This window comes from Triturus cristatus, chromosome 4_1 (assembly GCF_964204655.1).
Source record: "Triturus cristatus chromosome 4_1, aTriCri1.1, whole genome shotgun sequence".
Lineage (NCBI taxonomy): Eukaryota > Metazoa > Chordata > Amphibia > Caudata > Salamandridae > Triturus > Triturus cristatus.
The window spans coordinates 337,109,843-337,129,565 of NC_140585.1; the positions used below are offsets into that span (position 1 = coordinate 337,109,843).

Here is a 19,723-nt window from a genome sequence, read left to right on the forward strand (position 1 = left end):
CTAGTTTCACCGTAAAATTTGAAATTTTGTTATTAGGGAAAGTGTCCAAAGACGCGTTACTCGGGAGCGTCAGATAAAAAGGTCCGACCTCCATGGCGCTTCCGCGGTACCTAAATGCCTATATCCGCTGTTGTAGACTTTGTATATCCTTTAATTCACTCTCAGAGACCCAACTATTAAATTTATCAGGCCATCCCCGCCATTTAACTAGGCACTGTCTTTGTGCCCCGTGCCCCTTCTTTGCCAAAACGTTCTCAATACGGTACACACGATCTTGATCCTGTTTTATTTTTTGCAGCTCTTCTTTGTAAAAACACCCTTCGACCTCCTCCCCAGCATAGTCTTTTAAGTTAAAAACTGTAACGCCTGAATGCTTGGAAATCTTGTCTATCACAAAGATCTCATCTGTAAAAGTCTGCTCATACCCCTTTTGAAATACCCCCTTGCATCTAGATACCCTAACATGATCACCTTTTTTGAGAGTGTTTTTTGAAACAGGGTTGTTGGTGAACACGGACCCGTACACAGTTCTCCAAATTTTCAACTCATTTTGCGGGGATACTTCTACAGGGGACGTCTTAATGGTTCTATGATAGCTATGATTGTAACTTTCAATAAAATCTTGTAAACGATCTATATAACGAAATGTGTTGTACGCTGTAAAATACCGCCAAATTCGTGCCTTGAGAGTTCTGTTGAATCTTTCTACAATCGCCGCCTTCACTTCGTTGTTTGTAACAAAATGTTTTACACCATACTTGTTCAGCAGAGCTTTTAGCGTCTTGTTTTCAAACTCTTTTCCTCTATCTGTTTGTAACTTTTTAGGAATTCTCCCGCTGCTGAAAATGTAATCAAAGGCTTTTGTGACCGAGCTCCCCGATTTTTCCTTCAGGCCAACGGCGAATGCATACTTTGACAGTACGTCTATCACCGTTAATATAAATTTTACACCATCATTAACCGCGGCATGTTCACGGACGTCTAGAAGGTCCGCTTGCCATTGATGATTTAAGCCGCTGACTATCACACGCCGTCTTTGAAAGCGCTTTCTCGACCCCTTATGTAGCGTGTAGGCATCTTCGCCCGATAACCAGTCGCGTACCTGTGTTCTTTTAACACCGTCGTTGTGGATTTTGCTCTCCTTGTACAAGGCTTCTACACCGCCAAAACTACCAACTTTCGAGGGGTTGTAATAAACTCTTTTGAAAAGCTTCTGCATCGTAGCGCTTCTTGAACTAAAATACCGCAACCCCTACTCCCGCCCCCCTATTCTATTAATTCACTTTTGTTTTATTATTTTTCTTTATCAAATAATCAGAACTAGAAGCCGGTTTATTTTACAATAGTAGATTATTTAATAACACACGAATTAAACAGTGTATGATTTAAACTGGTAATATAGGAATGTACAGCGCTATAAACGATAATAACGATAAAAACATAGATATTTAACACAATGCTCTCAAAAACTCGTGACGTAGAATCAATATTTGGATTTTGCTAGCTATGAACGGTACCAGTCTTCTTACATCCTCCCCACGCCCCTTCAAGAAGGCTCGACAAAACAAATCAGATATTGTATTCATGAAATTGAAAAACTGTTTCTTATTCAGAGTAGTTCCTAGGGTGCAAAATGTCCGCCTGATATAATTGTCGATGCAATCTTCGAGCACGTCGTCAGCGCCCAAGAAGATTTTGCTCTTTTCAACGTCGTAAAAGCCTCTAGGTTTCTGACCCAGTTCTTTTTCAAGCTCTTCGATGATTTCACATCGCTTGTTACGACATAGCGCGGTCGGGCGAAACACTGGTTTGGGGTACGCCATCTTTGCTCTGATCAGAAAATAAAAAGCGTCTTCCAGGCATCTAACGCTCGGTCGCACGCCGATCTCAACCATGTGTCGAAACACACTTTCCTGCAACGGAAAAACACACATACATAATAGTAGCAATCGCGAAGATCATCATGTTTTCATTTACTCTACATTAAGAAATGTCATGTTCCTCGGTTTTAAACTCCTGTAAAGATACTTGATCTTAAAATATCTACGGTAATTCTTCCTTCTCAAATGCTGTTTCATTATCAAGCGTATGTCTTCATCACCCGCTTCATACATACTTTTCACATGCTCTGATGGGGACTGTACTCTCTTAATATACTTTAAAACATTCGCAATCATCTTACTACAATCTTCGGGTACTGACATTTCTTTCAAGCCATAGACCGCCCCCAACGTCGCCATAATCTTATAGGGGTCCAGCTTGTAACATAGTTTCCGTATCAAACTGTCTTCATATTCATCACCCGTCGTGAGACAGTCGTGATGCAACTGACTCGGGTCGTCAATTTTACAACCTTCGCATTCGTCGTACCACCCCGCCTTTAAGCACAATTTTATGATCGCGGCTATCGCTGTCAAAAGTCCGCGATATCGATCCGTGCTCCAACTTTCACCACGACAAAATTGTACAATTGCGTCTAAGCGCTTACAGCTGCAGTTTTTATGCGTTACGGCAAGTTTTTTCTGTCTTGAGCAGCAGAGACATGAAAAACGTAGCGATGGCTGTGTGACTTCCATAGTCGTGCTAGCGGTTTTGTCGCCTGGGGCTCCTCCTCCTCTCTTTTGCTGATAAAAAGAAAAAAGGGGTTTTTCGACCTCAGCCTTCCTCACAACTACACGCCTCATCATCACACTCTTAAACACCCCAGAGGATTTGCCGAAAAATTGCGGTTCGTACTTACTTTTCGTTTTCCAACTTCGCACTTTTCTGTTTCGTTTACAGATTCTTCTCCGGAATCCATCTCTGTACAGTCGCTGGAGTCCTCGGGTTCAGGCTCTTGCAGGTCAATACCCTCGTCATCTTCACTTGGTTCCGCTCTTCCACCGCCGTCTGTAGCATCGGAGGTATTGCACGCCATTTTAGCAACGCCACCAACCGCCTCTTCGCAGGCTCCGGTCTCGGGCTTTATATTCGGCATAGCCGATGCCTCGACGTCTGTCTCGGGCTTTTTATTCAGCATCGCCGACGACATCTCCGACGTAGTACCCGCAGGCGTTGTTGGCGCGCAATTTTCCTTATCACTATCGTCGAGTTCTGCAGCGTCGTCTGCAGCATTTGCCGCTTCCTTCAGCATCGCTGTTATAGTTTCTCCAAGGGGCCCCGCTTCCACGCTAGAGCAAGACATTCTCAAAGTTGTCTTAAAGCTCGAGCTTTTCTTTGTCGGAAAAAAGCGGGGGTTTCTTAACACACGGTCCTCGGAATGCTGGCTTATATCCTCTGTGAACATACTAGACACGCCCCGCGGTATGTTTGTAGACTCGTATTTCACACTACCCCCACTTCTTAGCAACCCTCCTGCATGCGTGGTCGATTCATACGTTTTTGATTTCATCGCAGTATCATTTTATAAGCCTTGATTCACAAATCCTAACTTATCGTTTTATACGCTTTTTGATTTCATCGCCGTATCATTTTATAAGCCTTGATTCACAAATCCTAACTTATCGTTTTATACGCTTTTTGATTTCATCGCCGTATCATTTTATAAGCCTTGATTCACAAATCCTAACTTATCGTTTTATACGCTTTTTATTTTTTTTTATTTTTTTATTTTTATTTTTGATTTCATCGCCGTATCATTTTATAAGCCATGATTCACAAAATAACGACCTATAAAACAATAAAATGCTATAATCTTATCAATACGTTATAAGGACCGATTAAAACCCCGATTAAAATCAGACTTGGAACGCGTCCAATATAGACACACGGACCAAAGGGGCGTGGTCAAAGGGGCGTGGCCACCTGTCAAAAAATACATGGTGACGAGTAGTATACAACCTATACTACTGCGGTGTCAAGGTAGAGGTTCAGCGGTATCGCGGGCCTGCTGACGGCTGTTCATTCCGTCTGCACTTCAGCACCTTCCAGTCTGACTGAAAGACGAATCCTATTGTGGCGGGAACAGAGAAGTGACGCGCGCTTGCTCTTGTGCCTGTTGACATGTTATAGGAAACCGAAAAGTTAATTTGTCGCAACATATAGTTGTCAGTGTATTGTGACGCTCGTTTTGTGTTCTTTTGGGATGCCCCTCCATCCTTTACCCGGTAAGGGAGGCGGCATGTAGCAAACTAGGTCGCCATGCATCGTTTCTGTGAGCCTCTTTACCTTGTGTGATGCCTTTGTGTACATCACATTTTACAATGTGCAATTACATTAAGGAACGTCCTGTTGTTTGTTTAGCTTCAACCGACATCAATGGGATAGTGGCTATCCCTGAAATCATATCGGACTTGCCTTAATTCCGACGATCATAGCAAAATTAAATATACTACATACCCAGGGCTGGTTCCCTCATTCTCCTCTCAGCTGCCCTGCCTTGCTATAGACCACAAGAGAAGCTATTTTCACCTTGTTTTAATAGGGTTGTTTAGTTTTACATAATGTCTTCATGGTTCTATATAAGGTAGCAAAAATGCTTATAACACTTTCTAATTATAACCTTTCAGCATGCTGCACAGCAGCCACAATGCTTTTGAACATAACTTAAGAACATTGGCCAAGCCTGTAGCTCTGGCTAAACACTTATAAGGTCCCAAAGGTGCGCCCTAGCTAGCCAATGCTTGGTTCATGTTTGGACCCTGTTGTTTTATAGCGCTCGGGTGCCTTGTCTGATGTTCACTTCAGCATATGATACATAAATACAAATAATAATAAATAAAATGAACATTCTGGTTTATTTTATACATTGAGAGCGGACTAAATTTGTACTTAGTGAATTTAGTATGTAGGGAGGTCCGACCTCCGGGGCTGGAGACGACAGGTCTGTCTTCCTCTCACACCGCTCGCTCCCTCTGTCAGCCCATCCTTTGTTCGGCCCTTGGACCGATAGGCAAATTGCTTTTAAAACCTGTGGCGTAGGTGAACACACAAAGAATGCCTCTTTTCCCCTTTGGGGGAGAGAAGTGGCTCTCTGAGCACGCCTCAATAGCCCTACTGTTCCTGTTTCCGTGACTTTGCTTGACTTTGCCAAAAAAGCCTGTCCGGTGGGAAAACGAGAAAAAAAGAAACGCGATCCCATTAGGTACAGGAACACCTTCACGGAAGCAAAGACGCACTGAATCTTTTTTCAACTTTTATAGGCCAGAACAATGACTCTTCACGGATCTTTCATAAAAACTCTAACGTTAAAGAGGAACAACAAGGAAACGGTGGGGAATTCTTTGAGAAAGGCAAGTATGCCCTGCCCAAATATGGGAAAAGCACAATTTAGATTTGAAATGCTCAGTTATTGCACAGCCCTCTCTTGATAGGATAGCTAATGTCCAGCTTTTTAAAAATGTACACCAATTTGGTGACCCCTACACGGGAATGAGGAGACGTACCACTCACTACCAGGCTCTTAACATTACACTCTTTCTCAAATTTTATGAAAGGAAATGAAAGCCATCTAGGTCATCCCAAAAGCATTCAATGTGGCTGTGGAGATCTACTTATTGCAGACTTAGTGCAAGGATTCCTGTAGCTAGTCACATATCTAGGATTCACAAACATCTCTAGGTGCAACTGTATGTAAAATTGTAGATTTCCATGCGCACTTCTTCTGCCCCAAACTTACACCTGAGGAGAGTCCACCGAGCCTCGAGTATTCTTGAACCTTGGATACAGCTGGTTGTAGTTGCAGCCTCATAAAAAAACAGTGGCAAAGTCAATAGATCTGGGTTTAATGTGCTAATGCATGTAGTTTTAGCACACTAGAGCTAAGCACACGGGAGGGAGCCAGTAGGAATGGACAGAGAGGATATAGGTGTAAAGTAGTCCTATATGAAGTCCAACATCAGCATTCAAGCTGAGCATTAGGTGAGATACAAATACTCCACTAGGCTGAGCCAAACTATGATTGACAAATGCGCAAGCCAATGGGTGGGAGAGGCAGGTTGAGGAAAGTCAATGTATGAAAGGAGTGGCCCAAAGCCCACTTTATGTATGTTCTAAACAATAAGTCTGTTTCATAGCCATGCTGTCAAAACCTCGGTCTCATAAGTGAAGATGTTTTGCTTCCATTAGACATTCCAATGCTGGTACTTTTTCTTTTATCCTACTATAAATAAAACAAATAGGGCCCAATTCACATTATTTTGATATGAGTGGGTGAGACATACTCATGTAGTACCCCAAATTTCAGCAGTAACCCAGGAGCCCTGCAGAAGTAACCTTTGAGAATCTGGTACACAGTCTGGAAAAACCTTACATATCAAGTGGACAATATATTTATTTGACTACCCGAGTGGGCCCAATTACCAGTTTAATCTATTTCCAGAAACCCACAAGAATGTACTGCTAATTCTGTCTGGAAATAGTGATAATGCAGGCTTACCTGTCAAACAAAGGATGGGGTACTACAGGGGTATCCTTCTTCAATTTTTACTGCACGTCCAAACCATAGAAAAAGCAATCCTAGATGTTCAAAACATGAAGTATTGGAGCAAATGTACCCAATCTGTAGTTGTCTTGCCAAAAGTAGTTATGCTACCACCTGGAGTGTAGCAGAACAATTTATTGTGTTGGTCAAAAGGCCAACAATGCCAGTTGCATGGATAGAAGTTACATAGGATTATATGTCCGAATGTGTAGATATTCAAAACAGTCAACTGTGTAACTTGGTCAATTGAACCTAGTAAGCATGTTTGGTATAATTCATCCATTGATTCCAATTAATCTAAACAATGTACCATAATTAGTAAAACAGTGCATCAATGGTCAATGTACTCTTCTTTTAGAAAGATTGCTAGCTGACACGCGTTTTACCCCCATTCACTGGGACTTTCATATAGGCTATTTTGTGTGGGAATGCTTGTTTTTGATAGGTATTGTTGAATTAGAGGAGGAATGTGTGAGCAAGACCCACTGTGTAGTCATTGGAAGGTGACAGAAATTCATACACACAGAATAGGATGGTACAAAGATGCAGTAGTTTTGTGAATTAATTCAAGATGCCATTCTGGCCACACTCGCAACCAAAAATATTGAATTGATGAACAAAGGATCTCTAGAGAACATATGTGGCTAATATAATACATGGTTGATAAGGCACATGCAGTAATGAGGTGAATGAGAACCTTGGTAGGGAGACAATATGTGTGACCACTAAGTTTCAGAATAGAAAGAAAGTTGGTCATAGTAGTTGTGGACATATACACAACATCATAAATTTCCATGTCTGCAGTGCCTTGACTCTCCTTAAATGCAGATCAAGCAGGTTGCGATTTTCCCATCACAAAACGTTCACTTTCTTGTGATCCCACTGGGTCTCCCCAAATCCATGATAACACTATTTCATTTATTCTACTACGAATAAAAGATAGGGCCTGTTTCAAAAAGATTTTGCTATAAGGAGGTTTGACTGGCTCTTTTATTACTAGATTTCATGAGTAAACCGGGCGTGCTATAAGATTAAACTTTGAAAATTCGGCCCACAGTGTGGAGAAAAATGGGATTTCAAAGGGATAAATATACATCTTTATGGCATGATATATGCTATGGTAAGAAGGCTACCAAAGTGTGCCATCTTACCAGTTTCATTAGAAAGTCAAAGAATTTACAGCTTTTTCTGCCTACAGATAGAAATATTGTAAAGTCAGCTGCTCAACCAATGCAAACCCACCGTCTGTTACTCCAAAAGGAAATTCCTGAGGCCCAAAACCCTTGTGCTAGGGGTGGGTGTAACTGCCGTTACTCTCTCATAATTACCACAAATTTACTTGTAATTATGCGTAATTATATGAGAAGTGTAAACCAGCATTTAGTGCTTCAAAATACACCCTTGCGTCCAAAATGGGCAGAGGATGGATTTTGAACTAAGAAAATAATACTAAATGCTACAGGACAAAAACAGCAGTAGCCAGCGGCCACTTGCTCTCTCTTAGTTTGTTGTTCCTGTGCTCCTGCAATAGAGTTTTTGCCCAAAATTACTCTTAATTACTCAGGCTGGCATAATTACGTAATTTTGGTAACTTAACATTACAAGAGTAATGACCTATTATTTACCGGTAATCTTCATTATTCCTAGTCCCATTGTCCTCATCCCATTCATGACATATGGAGATAACCATCTCCCAGACAGAAAAAAGAACAAAAGAATTGCTGGGACCCTTGCCCCACCTCCTCCCACTGGGAGTATTTAACCAGTACTTACCCAGCATTCGTTTTGAACTACCAAGCCACCAACAGGAAGGCCAGCCGTTCAGGAGGGAGGGAAAGGCATCATGAATGGGACAAGGACAACAGGAACAGGAGTAATGAAGATTACCAGTAAGTAATAGGGCATTACCCCCAAGTCCCTCCTGACTCGTCCCATTCATGACTTATGGAGCATACCAAAGCCAGAAACCCTGCCTTCCGAACTCCCAAAGAACACCTAGGAAACCACACTAAAAGCAGCATCCCAAGTGAAGTAAATGGAAGAACCACAGGAAAAAACAGGTAGGGGCACACAGCCCCACAGCCCGCAACACTCCCAACCAAAAACGTGCCTCACCACCCAAAACAAGCAGGAGAAGACAAAGGCGAACAAAAAAGCAGAACAGCAAGCCTATGGCTCTGCCACACAACCACAGTGAAGGACACCCTACGCCACACAACCCAGGAGACAGCCACCCACACTGGGAATGCCCCCACACCCACACAGAAGGGAGAGACCCAGCCAGGGAATAAGCCAAAGGAAGCCCCAGCAACAGCCATCAACTGAAAGACAATGAGGAGGCCACAGACAGAAAAGATCCATAGCGGTCGGAAAACCCAGCAAACCTGGGACAGATGAACAGGGACAAAACCAAGGCACTGGAAGAACCAGGACCCAACACCCCAGCCGGTAACAGCAGCCCCCAAGACAAGGAGAAGCCACCACAGGCACAAAGGAGGCACTCAACCACAGAAAACCTCAACCAGGGCATCCTGGCCCCCAGAGCCCCCAAATCCCAAACCGCTGAGTGGAAGGGAGGTAGCCCAGAAAACTACAACAAAAGCGACATGGTAATGACAACCAAGCCCAAAGGCAAATCCCCAGAAGGGAAACGGCAGCGACACCATAGAGAAAGAGAGAAAACATGAAGCAACCCCTCCACCAGAACAACTGGCACAAAGCAGGACCACAACAGACCGAGAACCCCACGGGGCACAAAAAGCCTGAAAGGGCTCCCACAGGGCTGCATGACTGCCATCGCCCAGCGCCCCTCAACCCATCCCAGAGACACTGTAGCAGAACCGACAGAGAGCACTCCAAAGCAGACAACAGAAGGAACTCACAACTACACCGAAAGTCCCCACAACAAAACCCAGAAGAGAGTTGAGAAGATGCAGGGGAACACCCAAAAGCCACACGCTCCAACAAGGAAACGAAAAGTGACAGGGCCAACAGAGGGACCAACACCACCATCACCGGGGAGTCCAAAATCAGACCAGCCAAAAAAGGTAGAAAGGGGCCACTGCTGGGGCCAAGGCACACATCCAGAGGACCAGCCAAGAAATGGACAACACAGCGACATCTCAGACACCCGCACACACACACCACGGACAGAAAACCAGGGAACATGCACACAAGGAGGACAAAAACCCAGTCTGAAAAAGAGAAAACCAGGAAGGGAGGAAGCATCAACCAACGAGCAACCCCCAACCAACTTGAAGGGACCAGAGATCTCAGAGGACACCCCCACCACTAAAAGACCCAGAGGAGACCAGGCTGCAAAAAAAGGGACAGCGGACACCAAACGATACACAGCAATAACGCCTAACACCGACCACCAGAACAGACACAGCACAAACACCAAAGCACCCATACCTTGAGAAGGAGATCTGGAGCCGTGGAACTAGGACAGACCAACAGTCAAAGACGAAGGCACCCACAAAGAACGCAGGCAAAACCAGTTCTCGACAACCGGAACACCACCCAAAGAATCCACAGATGACACCTCATGACCCCAGAAAGGAAACAGGTCAGACGATCGCCCGAACTCTAGCCATCCGAAGATCAACCAGGAGGATCAGGCAGCATGAAGTCAACACCCCACTCGGACCGGAAAAGACATGGTGACAGCCAGTGGCACCCTACCAGGGAAAGAGGCCAACAACAGGGCCCACACAAGACTAGGTAAAGTCACCCCCAAGGGGCGGACACCACAAATCTCAGAACTGGACAAGGACCCAAAAACAAGAGAGGATGAAGGGAGTAGCGAGGCAGATCCCCAAATCCATAAGACCAGGGGAACCCAAAGACCAAACAGGTTTACCAGGGAAGATCCTGCCTCAAACAACACCCGCCAAGGATGACACCCCCATCCACTACCCTGGGGGTCAACTCAAGGCAGACAAGCAGACTCCGGAGAAAGACAAACCCAGAGGCCGATGGAGACGAGTCCCACACTGAAAAACACCAACAGTGATCATCCACAGCACACCCATGACCCAACAGCCGGGACAAGGGCAATGGGACACGGGGCCATCCAGCACAAACCGAGAAGGAGGAGACCCCCCAAACCAACTACAAGATGACCAAATGACCCAGAGAGCAAAGGACAACACAAAGGAGCCACCCCAAGTAAGTTCCAACACTAACCACAGAGGGGCCAACACAAATCCCCACGACTGCCCCAGAGCAATGAAAGACGCTGCCATCCACAGGCCCAGAGCCCCAGTCCAAACAGGGGCAGGAAGAAAGCACCATGCCACGACCACAAGGACAGGGACACCTGAAAGCACACCAGACAAGCATGGCGGCCAACAGCCCAACGCGTCGATGTCCACAGTGCAGGAGGAACACTCCGCCAGCCACCAAAAATCCCGGCACCAAGACAGGAAGGCTGAAGCAGCCCTGGAGAACGAGCAATAGCATGCAACACCCAGACCAGCAACCTGAGGTCACAAAAAGGAATGCCAGAGACCCACAGGAATGTGCGCAGCAGGCAACCCCCAACCCAGCAGCAGGGCTACAACCTAGCGCCCCTGGAAACAAAGGAGCCGGCGGAGATGGCCCCGGCGCAGCCCAAATGGCAGGAAGGATAAGAACCCTCACCGAAAGGCTGGCACAACCAGGGGATTCGGAAAAGTAGGTCATAGGCCCCGAGGCTGTTTCGGTTCTGGTTGGTGTTATAAGCAAGGCGGGAATAGAAAATGGAGGTGTGGCGGAGTGGGTCCCCGCTTGGTGGGAGCGAGCAAAAATAACATCTTGGTAGGCAGAGATCATCAATCTGTGTGGTTCGACCCCCAGGGAAGTAATGGGAAGGGGACCCGCATTCCCCAGCCTTATTGTTGGCACACAAAGGCTTTATGAAAAACTTACCTTACTTTTTTGAAAAAGACAACCGGATAATTCTGAAAGTTAAAATGCTTTAGCTGCAGTTTCATTCTGGGAGTATCATGTTAAAGCTTGAGAGCCTTTCCTCTGCTGAACTGCACTGCCACTTTTGCCCAGGTCCCTGACTGCCGGTGCCTGTGGGAGAAGTCACGAGCGCAGGAGCACTGGAAGAGATGTGGGAGAACCGGCGTAGCGGGAGCCTTTTCTCTGCTGAACTGCACTGCCACTTTTGCCCAGGTCCCTGACTGTCTGTGCCTCTGGGAGGAGTCACGAGCACATGAGCGCTAGAAGAGACGCGTGAGAACCAGCATAGCTGGAGCCTTTTCTCTGCTGAATTGCACTGCCACTTTTGCCCAGGTCCCTGACTGCCGGTGCCTGCGGGAGGAGCAGAGTTATGAGCGCAGGAGCGCTAGAAGAGACGCGGGAGAACTCGCTGCACGGGACGCTTGCGAGGACGCCGACCAGGCGAAGACGGGCCCATCTGAGTCCGTCAGAGGCCGTTTGAGGTCGAGCCGGGCCCTTTCCCTCTGATCTTCGACCTCTCATGGACGTGTGTCCTGGACCTTAGTGTTCATTCGCCATTTAATATCTTTTCACCCTTAGACCTCTAGTACCTGCTCCAAGGGTCTCATTAGGGAATATACCCCGATAGTAAAGCACTGTTAGAAATGGGGAAATGTTAGAAATGGGGAAAAGAAAATTACTATCTTCAGTAGAGGAGTCACTAGAGGTAACCGCACAACGTGCTAATGAAGGAAATAAAACCCCGATTGAAGTAGTAACCGGAAAGATAAATACAGGGGTTTTAAGTTCTACTACCTAAGTACCCTCGTACATAATTTAGATCTGTTTCTCAGAGACTCACTCGCAAAAATTGAGGGAAGAGTTAACACAATAGAGCAGATGTTAACGGGTCTTTTAGTTAGAGCAGACTGTAATAAACATCTACCATTTAATCAGAGAGAAAGAGCAGTTGGTAAGGGTGATACAGGTGGGGGCGGTATAATACAGAACAAGCAAGGCCAGTCCTCCCAACCTGAAGATCGGGTAATTTCAAATAGGAGTCAAGATAATCATGCTGACCACCAATGGAGTCTTATCCATAAAAAGAGTATTAGGGAAGTGATAACGGAAACCCATAGCTCCATACCGACTCCCTCTTACCAACAAAAGAAAATTACATCTATAAAAGCGACAACTATTGAGCCACCCTACCTAGACTTACCACCAGCTTGTACACCATATACGATAATTCTAGCCAATACACCCAAGTTGAGATCAGAAGAAAATGAATCCTGGGAAAGCCTAAGAAATAAAGCGCTTCATTGGCTAAGTAGAAGAGTGGGCCTAACCCACCAACTCTTCATGGAGTTTAAAATGGCTAGGAGTATAAACTTGGTAGGAAAAGAACAAAAGATCCTCCCTGGTGATTGCATAGTATTAACGCTCAAAACTCCCGACCTAGTTAAAAAGATCTTATGGAAGGGCGGAAATGGGTTTCTAAATACAGCTGATATAAATATTCTCCCCTTAGGTTATTTCTATAGACCTGTAAATGTGATGGAGAGGGGTGGCATTGACCGAGTGAATGGAGCAAGTACTGAATACCCTTATGATATTATGGTGAAAAATCGATACGCACCACTGACCTCTTTAGAGGAGATAGATTGACTGAACATCTGTTCCACTGAAACCTCTGCAAACGCTCCCCCCCAGAGTCACCAAGAACTAGACAGGACTGATGAAATAGTTAATAGCCCAGCTTTACTGGAAGGGGGTACCCCTAATAGCCCTTCTCTCGAGACTATTTCAGAAACGGATAAGATCGGCGAGATTAATTATAGTGTTGCCCCATTCGAACAACTAAGCTCTAAGTATCAGAGTGTTACACATAGAACAAATAATACCAATAGTACTGAAGTGCTGGAGCTTGTACAAAATGTAGAACAGAACAGGCTGTCTTTCCCTAATTTACATATATCTCTACACAGTGGCAACCAAATCCAGGCAAGAGGCAGTAAAAATAGCATCACTGTACTTTTCTGGAATGTAGCTGGACTACGGCCCAAATTAGAAAATCACCTCTGGTTTAAGTTTGTGAGCAAATTCGACATCCTTTGCTTACAGGAAACATGGTCCCTGGATGAAATGCACATTGAAGGTTACAAGACTTTTAATACACCAGCCTCACCATCGGCAAGTGGGAGGCCAAAGGGGGGCTTGTGTATATATGTATCAAACTTGTTAAGGATAAATAAATTATGGTTGACCATCTCAGAACCTAATTATCAAATACTGGTCATGAAACAGATAAACGAGAAACTGTTATCTTGGTTAATTTGTATAACAATGCTCAGAGGGAATTCGTAATAGACATCTTAAAACAGCTCAGAAATGCAATGCAGAATATTCAGAACGATAGTAGGGACAATGTATTATTTGTAATGGGGGTGACTTTAATACTGCCTTGTGTCCACACAGTGAGGATGTATTATGTGGATTAGTAGATGAAAAAGAGTGTAACCTCCCTCATTTTCTGCATAGCCCACAGGGTGATGCTCTAAATGAGATTCTATTTTTTCTGGATATGGGCTTTGCAAACGTACTGACCTCGCCACCTACTTCATTTACACAGACATTTCATGGGAGAGGGTTGAGTACAATTATTGATTTTATAATAATCCCAAACAAGTCTGCCTCTAGGGTTCTAAGTTTCAAAACCCACAAGAATGTGTTAAGTGATCACTTTCCCCTAAGTGTGGATATATCCGTCTCTACAAAAATACGGGCACTTCATTCTAATAAAATTCAACAAAAACAGGATTTGGTAATAAGCAAAACAAATGGTTACTCACGAAAATGGGCACAGGTAGAACCACCTGTAATTATTAAAGCAGTGGTAGACAATAGTTTGGAAGAAATGTTGAAATGCCTCGACGAGACTACACCATATAAAGATATATTGGGGTCCTATATACATATAACAGACATAATTAGAAACACACTGAAAAGGGAACTGAAAAACGGGAAGAAGAAGAAAAGTGGATGGTTTGATAATAACTGTACAAAAGCGTATACTAGTCTAAAGCATACTCTAAACAAAAAGGAAAGGGATAGAGTGGAAATAACACAATGTAGGCATGCATATAATCAAGCATTAAAAGGAAGTAAAAAGGAATGCCTGGGCCGACTTACATAAGGCAAGTACAGAGAGGGATAGTATCGCCTTTTGGCGTGTGGTCAACTCTCCTTTCTTGAGATCCGAGATGACTCCAAAAATAGAAATTGCTATCGATGAGGGACAATGTATGCTAATATGAACTTACATGTATGCTAAGAAAAAAGAGGTTAGCAACCCAGCTGTCTGTCCTATATATACTAGCCCCTTAATTGAGGACTTCCCAATCAATATAGACTTCACTTTAGATAAAGTTCAATTGGCTTTGAAAGCTAGCAAGGGCAGAAAGGCACCAGGACCAGACGGGGTACCCGCAGACTTATTTTAACAAAATCTAGAGCTATGGGGTCCTTTAATAAAACAAGTCTTTGCAGCAGCTTGTAAAGTAGGACTCATAAGAACCTGGTCTGAGTCACTAATGGTACCAATCTTCAAGAAAGGCGATAGACAGAAATCCAACATGCTATTGGCCGATTTCTTTACTGGACTCGGTGGGAAAAGTGTTGGGTCGCATTATTCTAAACCGTCTTCAGCAATGGGCTGAAGATAATGATGTATTATTGGACTTGCAATTTGGATTTAGGGAAGGCCTAGGAACAAAAGAAAAGGGCCTTAATTTAACAATCTTATTGGAAAAATACACTAAAGCGAAAAAAGGAAAATTGTATCTATCATTTGTAGATCTCTCCACTGCATTCGATTGTGTATGCCACAATAAATTGTGGAAGACCCTCTAAGCGATGGGAGTCGAACTACCCTTAATCCAAATTGTAAGAGAATTATACTCGAACGCTAGAGCTAGGGTACGGTATGGACCAAATGGGGAATATACAGCACCATTTGCAGTAGGGACGGGGGTTAGACAGGGCTTTGTCCTGGCACCCTTCTTGTTTACCTTGTATACTAACGACCTTAAACAGTTAATGCTTGAGGGGTGTCAGGACCTACCGCAAGTACAAAATCGATCTATACCTGCCCTACTCTATGCAGATGATGCAGTGATAATAACCCAAACACCATTAGAGTTACAGCGGGCCCTTAATAAATACAATGACTATATGGAAAGGCTTGATTTAAAGATTAATGTTACCAAAACTTACATTATGAATTGCGGGAAGGCTAGTAGAAAACAAAGGACTATCTTTATCGAGAATAAGAAACTCAAAAGTACAAAAACATACCCATACTTAGGTATTCTTGTAGATATTAAGGGTACCTGGCAACAGGCCATAAGGGCAAAACAATTGTTATTTATGAGAACTACAACAGCCCTTGTAAATTTTGCACAGAAGTTAGGTAAAAGGCCCCCAATGGAACTGATCAAGATTTATCAAGCTAAGTGTGTCAGTGCAGTAATATATGGGTCAAATACAGTTGGTCACACTCTGCTCGTCACACCAGCAAGTTGCCTCAAGGAACTGTGGTCAATGTAGTGGCGACGGCGAGTACGCCTATGCCACGGTGTGTATAGAAAAGTATGTGTCGCATTAGCCATCCCTGGACACGTGTTTCGAGTTAGTTGCCTCTCGTCAGCAGGGAGCAGGTAAGTGTATAGGGGTGCCGCGTGGACTGCCAAAAAGTAATTAAAACAGGTAGAGTACCTCTCATGGCGCGCAGGTGCAGGTCCAAGGCTCGTCAGCCTGTTGGCTCAAGGGAGCCGTAAATAAATCAAATACAGTTGGTCGCACTCTGCTCGTCACACGAGCAAGTTGCCCCAAGGCAGTGTGCGGCCAACTGGATTTGTTATATAAAGGCTCCCTTGAGCCATTTGGGCTGACGAGCTCTGGACCAGCACCTGCGCGCCATGAGAGGTAATCTCCCTGTTTTTACGTTATTGGCAGTCCATGCGGCACCCCTTTACACTTACCTACTCCCTGCTGACGAGAGGCAACTACCTCGAAACACGTGTCCAGGGATGGCTAATGTGACACATACTTAGTTTCAAACACTGTGGCATAGGCGTACTCGCCGTCGCCACTACATCTACCAGAGTTCCTTGGGGCAACTTGCTGGTGTGACGAGCAGTGTGCGGCCAACTAGATTTGTTATATAAAGGCTCCCTTGAGCCATTTGAGCTGACGAGCTCTGGACCAGCACCTGCGCGCCATGAGAGGTACTCTACCTGTTTTTACATTATTGGCGGTCCACGCGGCACCCCTTTACACTTACCTACTCCCTGCTGACGAGAGGCAACTACCTCGAAACATGTGTCCAGGGATGGCTAATGCGACACATACTTTGTTTCAAACACTGTGGCATAGGCGTACTCGCCGTCGCCACTACATCTACCAGAGTTCCTTGGGGCAACTTGCTGGTGTGACGAGCAGTGTGCGGCCAACTGGATTTGTTATATAAAGGCTCCCTTGAGCCATTTGGGCTGACGAGCTCTGGACCAGCACCTGCGCGCCATGAGAGGTACTCTACCTGTTTTTACGTTATTGGCAGTCCACGCGGCACCCCTTTACACTTACCTACTCCCTGCTGACGAGAGGCAACTACCTCGAAACATGTGTCCAGGGATGGCTAATGCGACACATACTTAGTTTCAAACACTGTGGCATAGGCGTACTCGCCGTCGCCACTACATCTACCAGAGTTCCTTGGGGCAACTTGCTGGTGTGACGAGCAGTGTGCGGCCAACTGGATTTGTTATATAAAGGCTCCCTTGAGCCATTTGGGCTGACGAGCTCTGGACCAGCACCTGCGCGCCATGAGAGGTACTCTACCTGTTTTTACGTTATTGGCAGTCCACGCGGCACCCCTTTACACTTACCTACTCCCTGCTGACGAGAGGCAACTACCTCGAAACACGTGTCCAGGGATGGCTAATGCGACACATACTTTGTTTCAAACACTGTGGCAGAGGCGTACTCGCCGTCGCCACTACATCTACCAGAGTTCCTTGGGGCAACTTGCTGGTGTGACGAGCAGTGTGCGGCCAACTGGATTTGCAGTAATATATGGGGCTAGGATCTGGGGATATTGCAATGTAACTGACATACAGAAAGTGGAAAATGCTTTTATCCTCTATTTACTGGCTGTCCCCCGGACAACGTCAACCTATATTTGCCACAACGAGCTGGGGTTACAATACATTACAGATAAGATAAGGGTGCAGCCAGTTTTATTGTGGCATCAAATTTGGACCTCAACAAAAATAACTTTTAATCAAAAGGTCCTAAGAGATTCCCTTAAACTGGAGCAAGCCCTAGCTATTAGGTGGCTGGAGTTTATTAAAGACTTCATGATGGACCTAGGACAGCCAGAATTTTTTCACAATCCGTCAAAGATGAGTATTATCTCCAGGAAAGCTTTTAAAAAAACAATGCATGTCACACCTGGAAGAACTTAGATATGCCAGTGAGGTTCATAAGTCAACAGTTCAATTAAATCAAGTGATCGTTTCTTCTACTGCAATGCAACCATATTTAACTTACCATGGAATTGGGTACGAAAGATTTGTACCTACACGCTTTAGACTAGACCTCTTTTACCGACTAGTATCGTTTCCTACGATAAATGACTGGTCAAAAAATGTAGCACTTTGCCCCTGTGATGGATCCTCATTCCAATCGACAATTCATGTTGTTTTATTCTGTAAATATTATTGGGTCAAAGAAAAAGGTGGATCCTACCCATTTTAAAAATTTGGGGCCTGAGGCAATGTCGCCCTGCCTATCTTGCATTGCAGTTATTGAACAATGAATGCTACACAAGAAATATTGCACTATTTTTAAAAGCTGTAATCAAATTTAGGAAACAACTTTGAAGTTTAATATACTGACTTATTTGTATAACCATTTTTAAGTCCCATATTGAGAAATGTTTTTATCATGGTAAATGTGAAGTAATGAAATTAATAATATTTTGTCGTGTTTGTCACTATTTTCTAAAAATTGATTTAAATTGAGTGTTTTACAATAAGTCTAATGTATACCGTGTACTGTGCTTTCATGGTTTTGTAATTCAAAAATGAAAACCGAATAAAGCGAAATTTAAATTTGGCTGGCACAACCGCCCGAGAATGGAAGAAATGAGGCCCGCAACACAGCGCCGCCAAAGTCTGGGAAATGAGCAATAGAGGAGCACCAAACAAATACTCCCCAGTAATACTTTAACTCCTCGAGGGCAGAGCAAAACGCCTACAGTAACCAGCCCCAACAAAAGCCACAGAGGCAACACACCGCAAAAAGAGACCGGGAAGCCAGAGCCAAAGCCGCATAATGTTCAAAAGGCAAACACCCTAAAAGGGGACCCACAAGTGACCAAGACCCTCAAAGGCCAGCACAGATGTACCTCCGGGTGACAACCGCCCTAGTCCAGCCAGCACCCATAAGTAGGTAACACGTACAGAGAACACACAGCCAACATGAACGGCTCAGTCCAACCCAATAAGATCCCAAACCTGTACAGTGAGGCAACAGAAAATGGAGGCAGAAGCCAAAGCCTCTCGAATCAGTTTGGAATTCCAACCCAAGGAAGACCGAGGCCGCAGGACACACCGCTGCTCAACTCACTGAGCGAACAGAAGCTGGAAGAGGTACAGCCAATAAACCTTACACACGCTGACACAACAACAGCAGGGCAACCAAAGCACCAATGGGGAAAAAAGGCAACAAAGCAGGAAGAGCCACAAGGCCCCAACCCAGCCTGCGCCCCAATATAGATGCCACTATCCATGTCCCATCCCCACAAGAGAAAGTACGACCTGTACCCTACTGGCCAACACTCCGCCCCGCTAGAATGCCGCAGAGGACAGTGAAAGAATGGCCCCTCAGTTTCAAAATAAGTTGCAACAGAACCTGAGTCAAAAGGACTACCTTACAACAGCTTGCCTACAATGGTAGCAATTGAGCTCTTGCAGTAGGGATGCCTGTGACTCCACAATGACATGTCATTGCAGCTAAGCTATTGTTCCCGGCGAAAAACAAGCAAACAACAGAATTACGGACCAAGAGAGAGCCAGAGAAGTGGTATGCTGGCAGAATCCCAAACAACTGACTGCCACAAAAAACGCCCCCTCAAGCCAGCCCAGGTGCGCACCTCAGCCAGTGCACCTGGGACCCAACCTTCCAGCCACACCGGCAGCCAGGCACCACAGGAGCACACCTAGGCACAGCCCGCGAGCCGAAACATGCCAACACAACTCGTCTTATACCTGGCCAAGCCACCAGGAAGACACGCATCCGCAACCCAGA

General features: G+C 44.9%; 1 protein-coding gene across 2 annotated transcripts; it reads right to left on the reverse strand.

The window, feature by feature from the left end:
• Nucleotides 1-1,331: 1,331 nt before the first annotated feature.
• Nucleotides 1,332-3,559, reverse strand: LOC146854909 (uncharacterized). Of its 2 annotated transcripts, none has more exons than XM_085652324.1 (2): nucleotides 2,741-3,559; nucleotides 1,332-2,624 (listed from the first exon to the last, which is right to left on the reverse strand). In XM_085652324.1, exons 1-2 carry the CDS (start codon nucleotides 3,389-3,391, stop codon nucleotides 1,974-1,976), a joined length of 1,302 nt encoding a protein of 433 aa, XP_085508450.1. In that variant the 5' UTR covers nucleotides 3,392-3,559; the 3' UTR covers nucleotides 1,332-1,973. The 2 variants fall into 2 exon arrangements, with proteins under 2 accessions (XP_085508450.1, XP_085508451.1); XM_085652325.1 differs by having other exon boundaries at nucleotides 1,332-1,913; nucleotides 2,741-3,550.
• Between the last annotated feature and the right edge of the window lie 16,164 nt (nucleotides 3,560-19,723).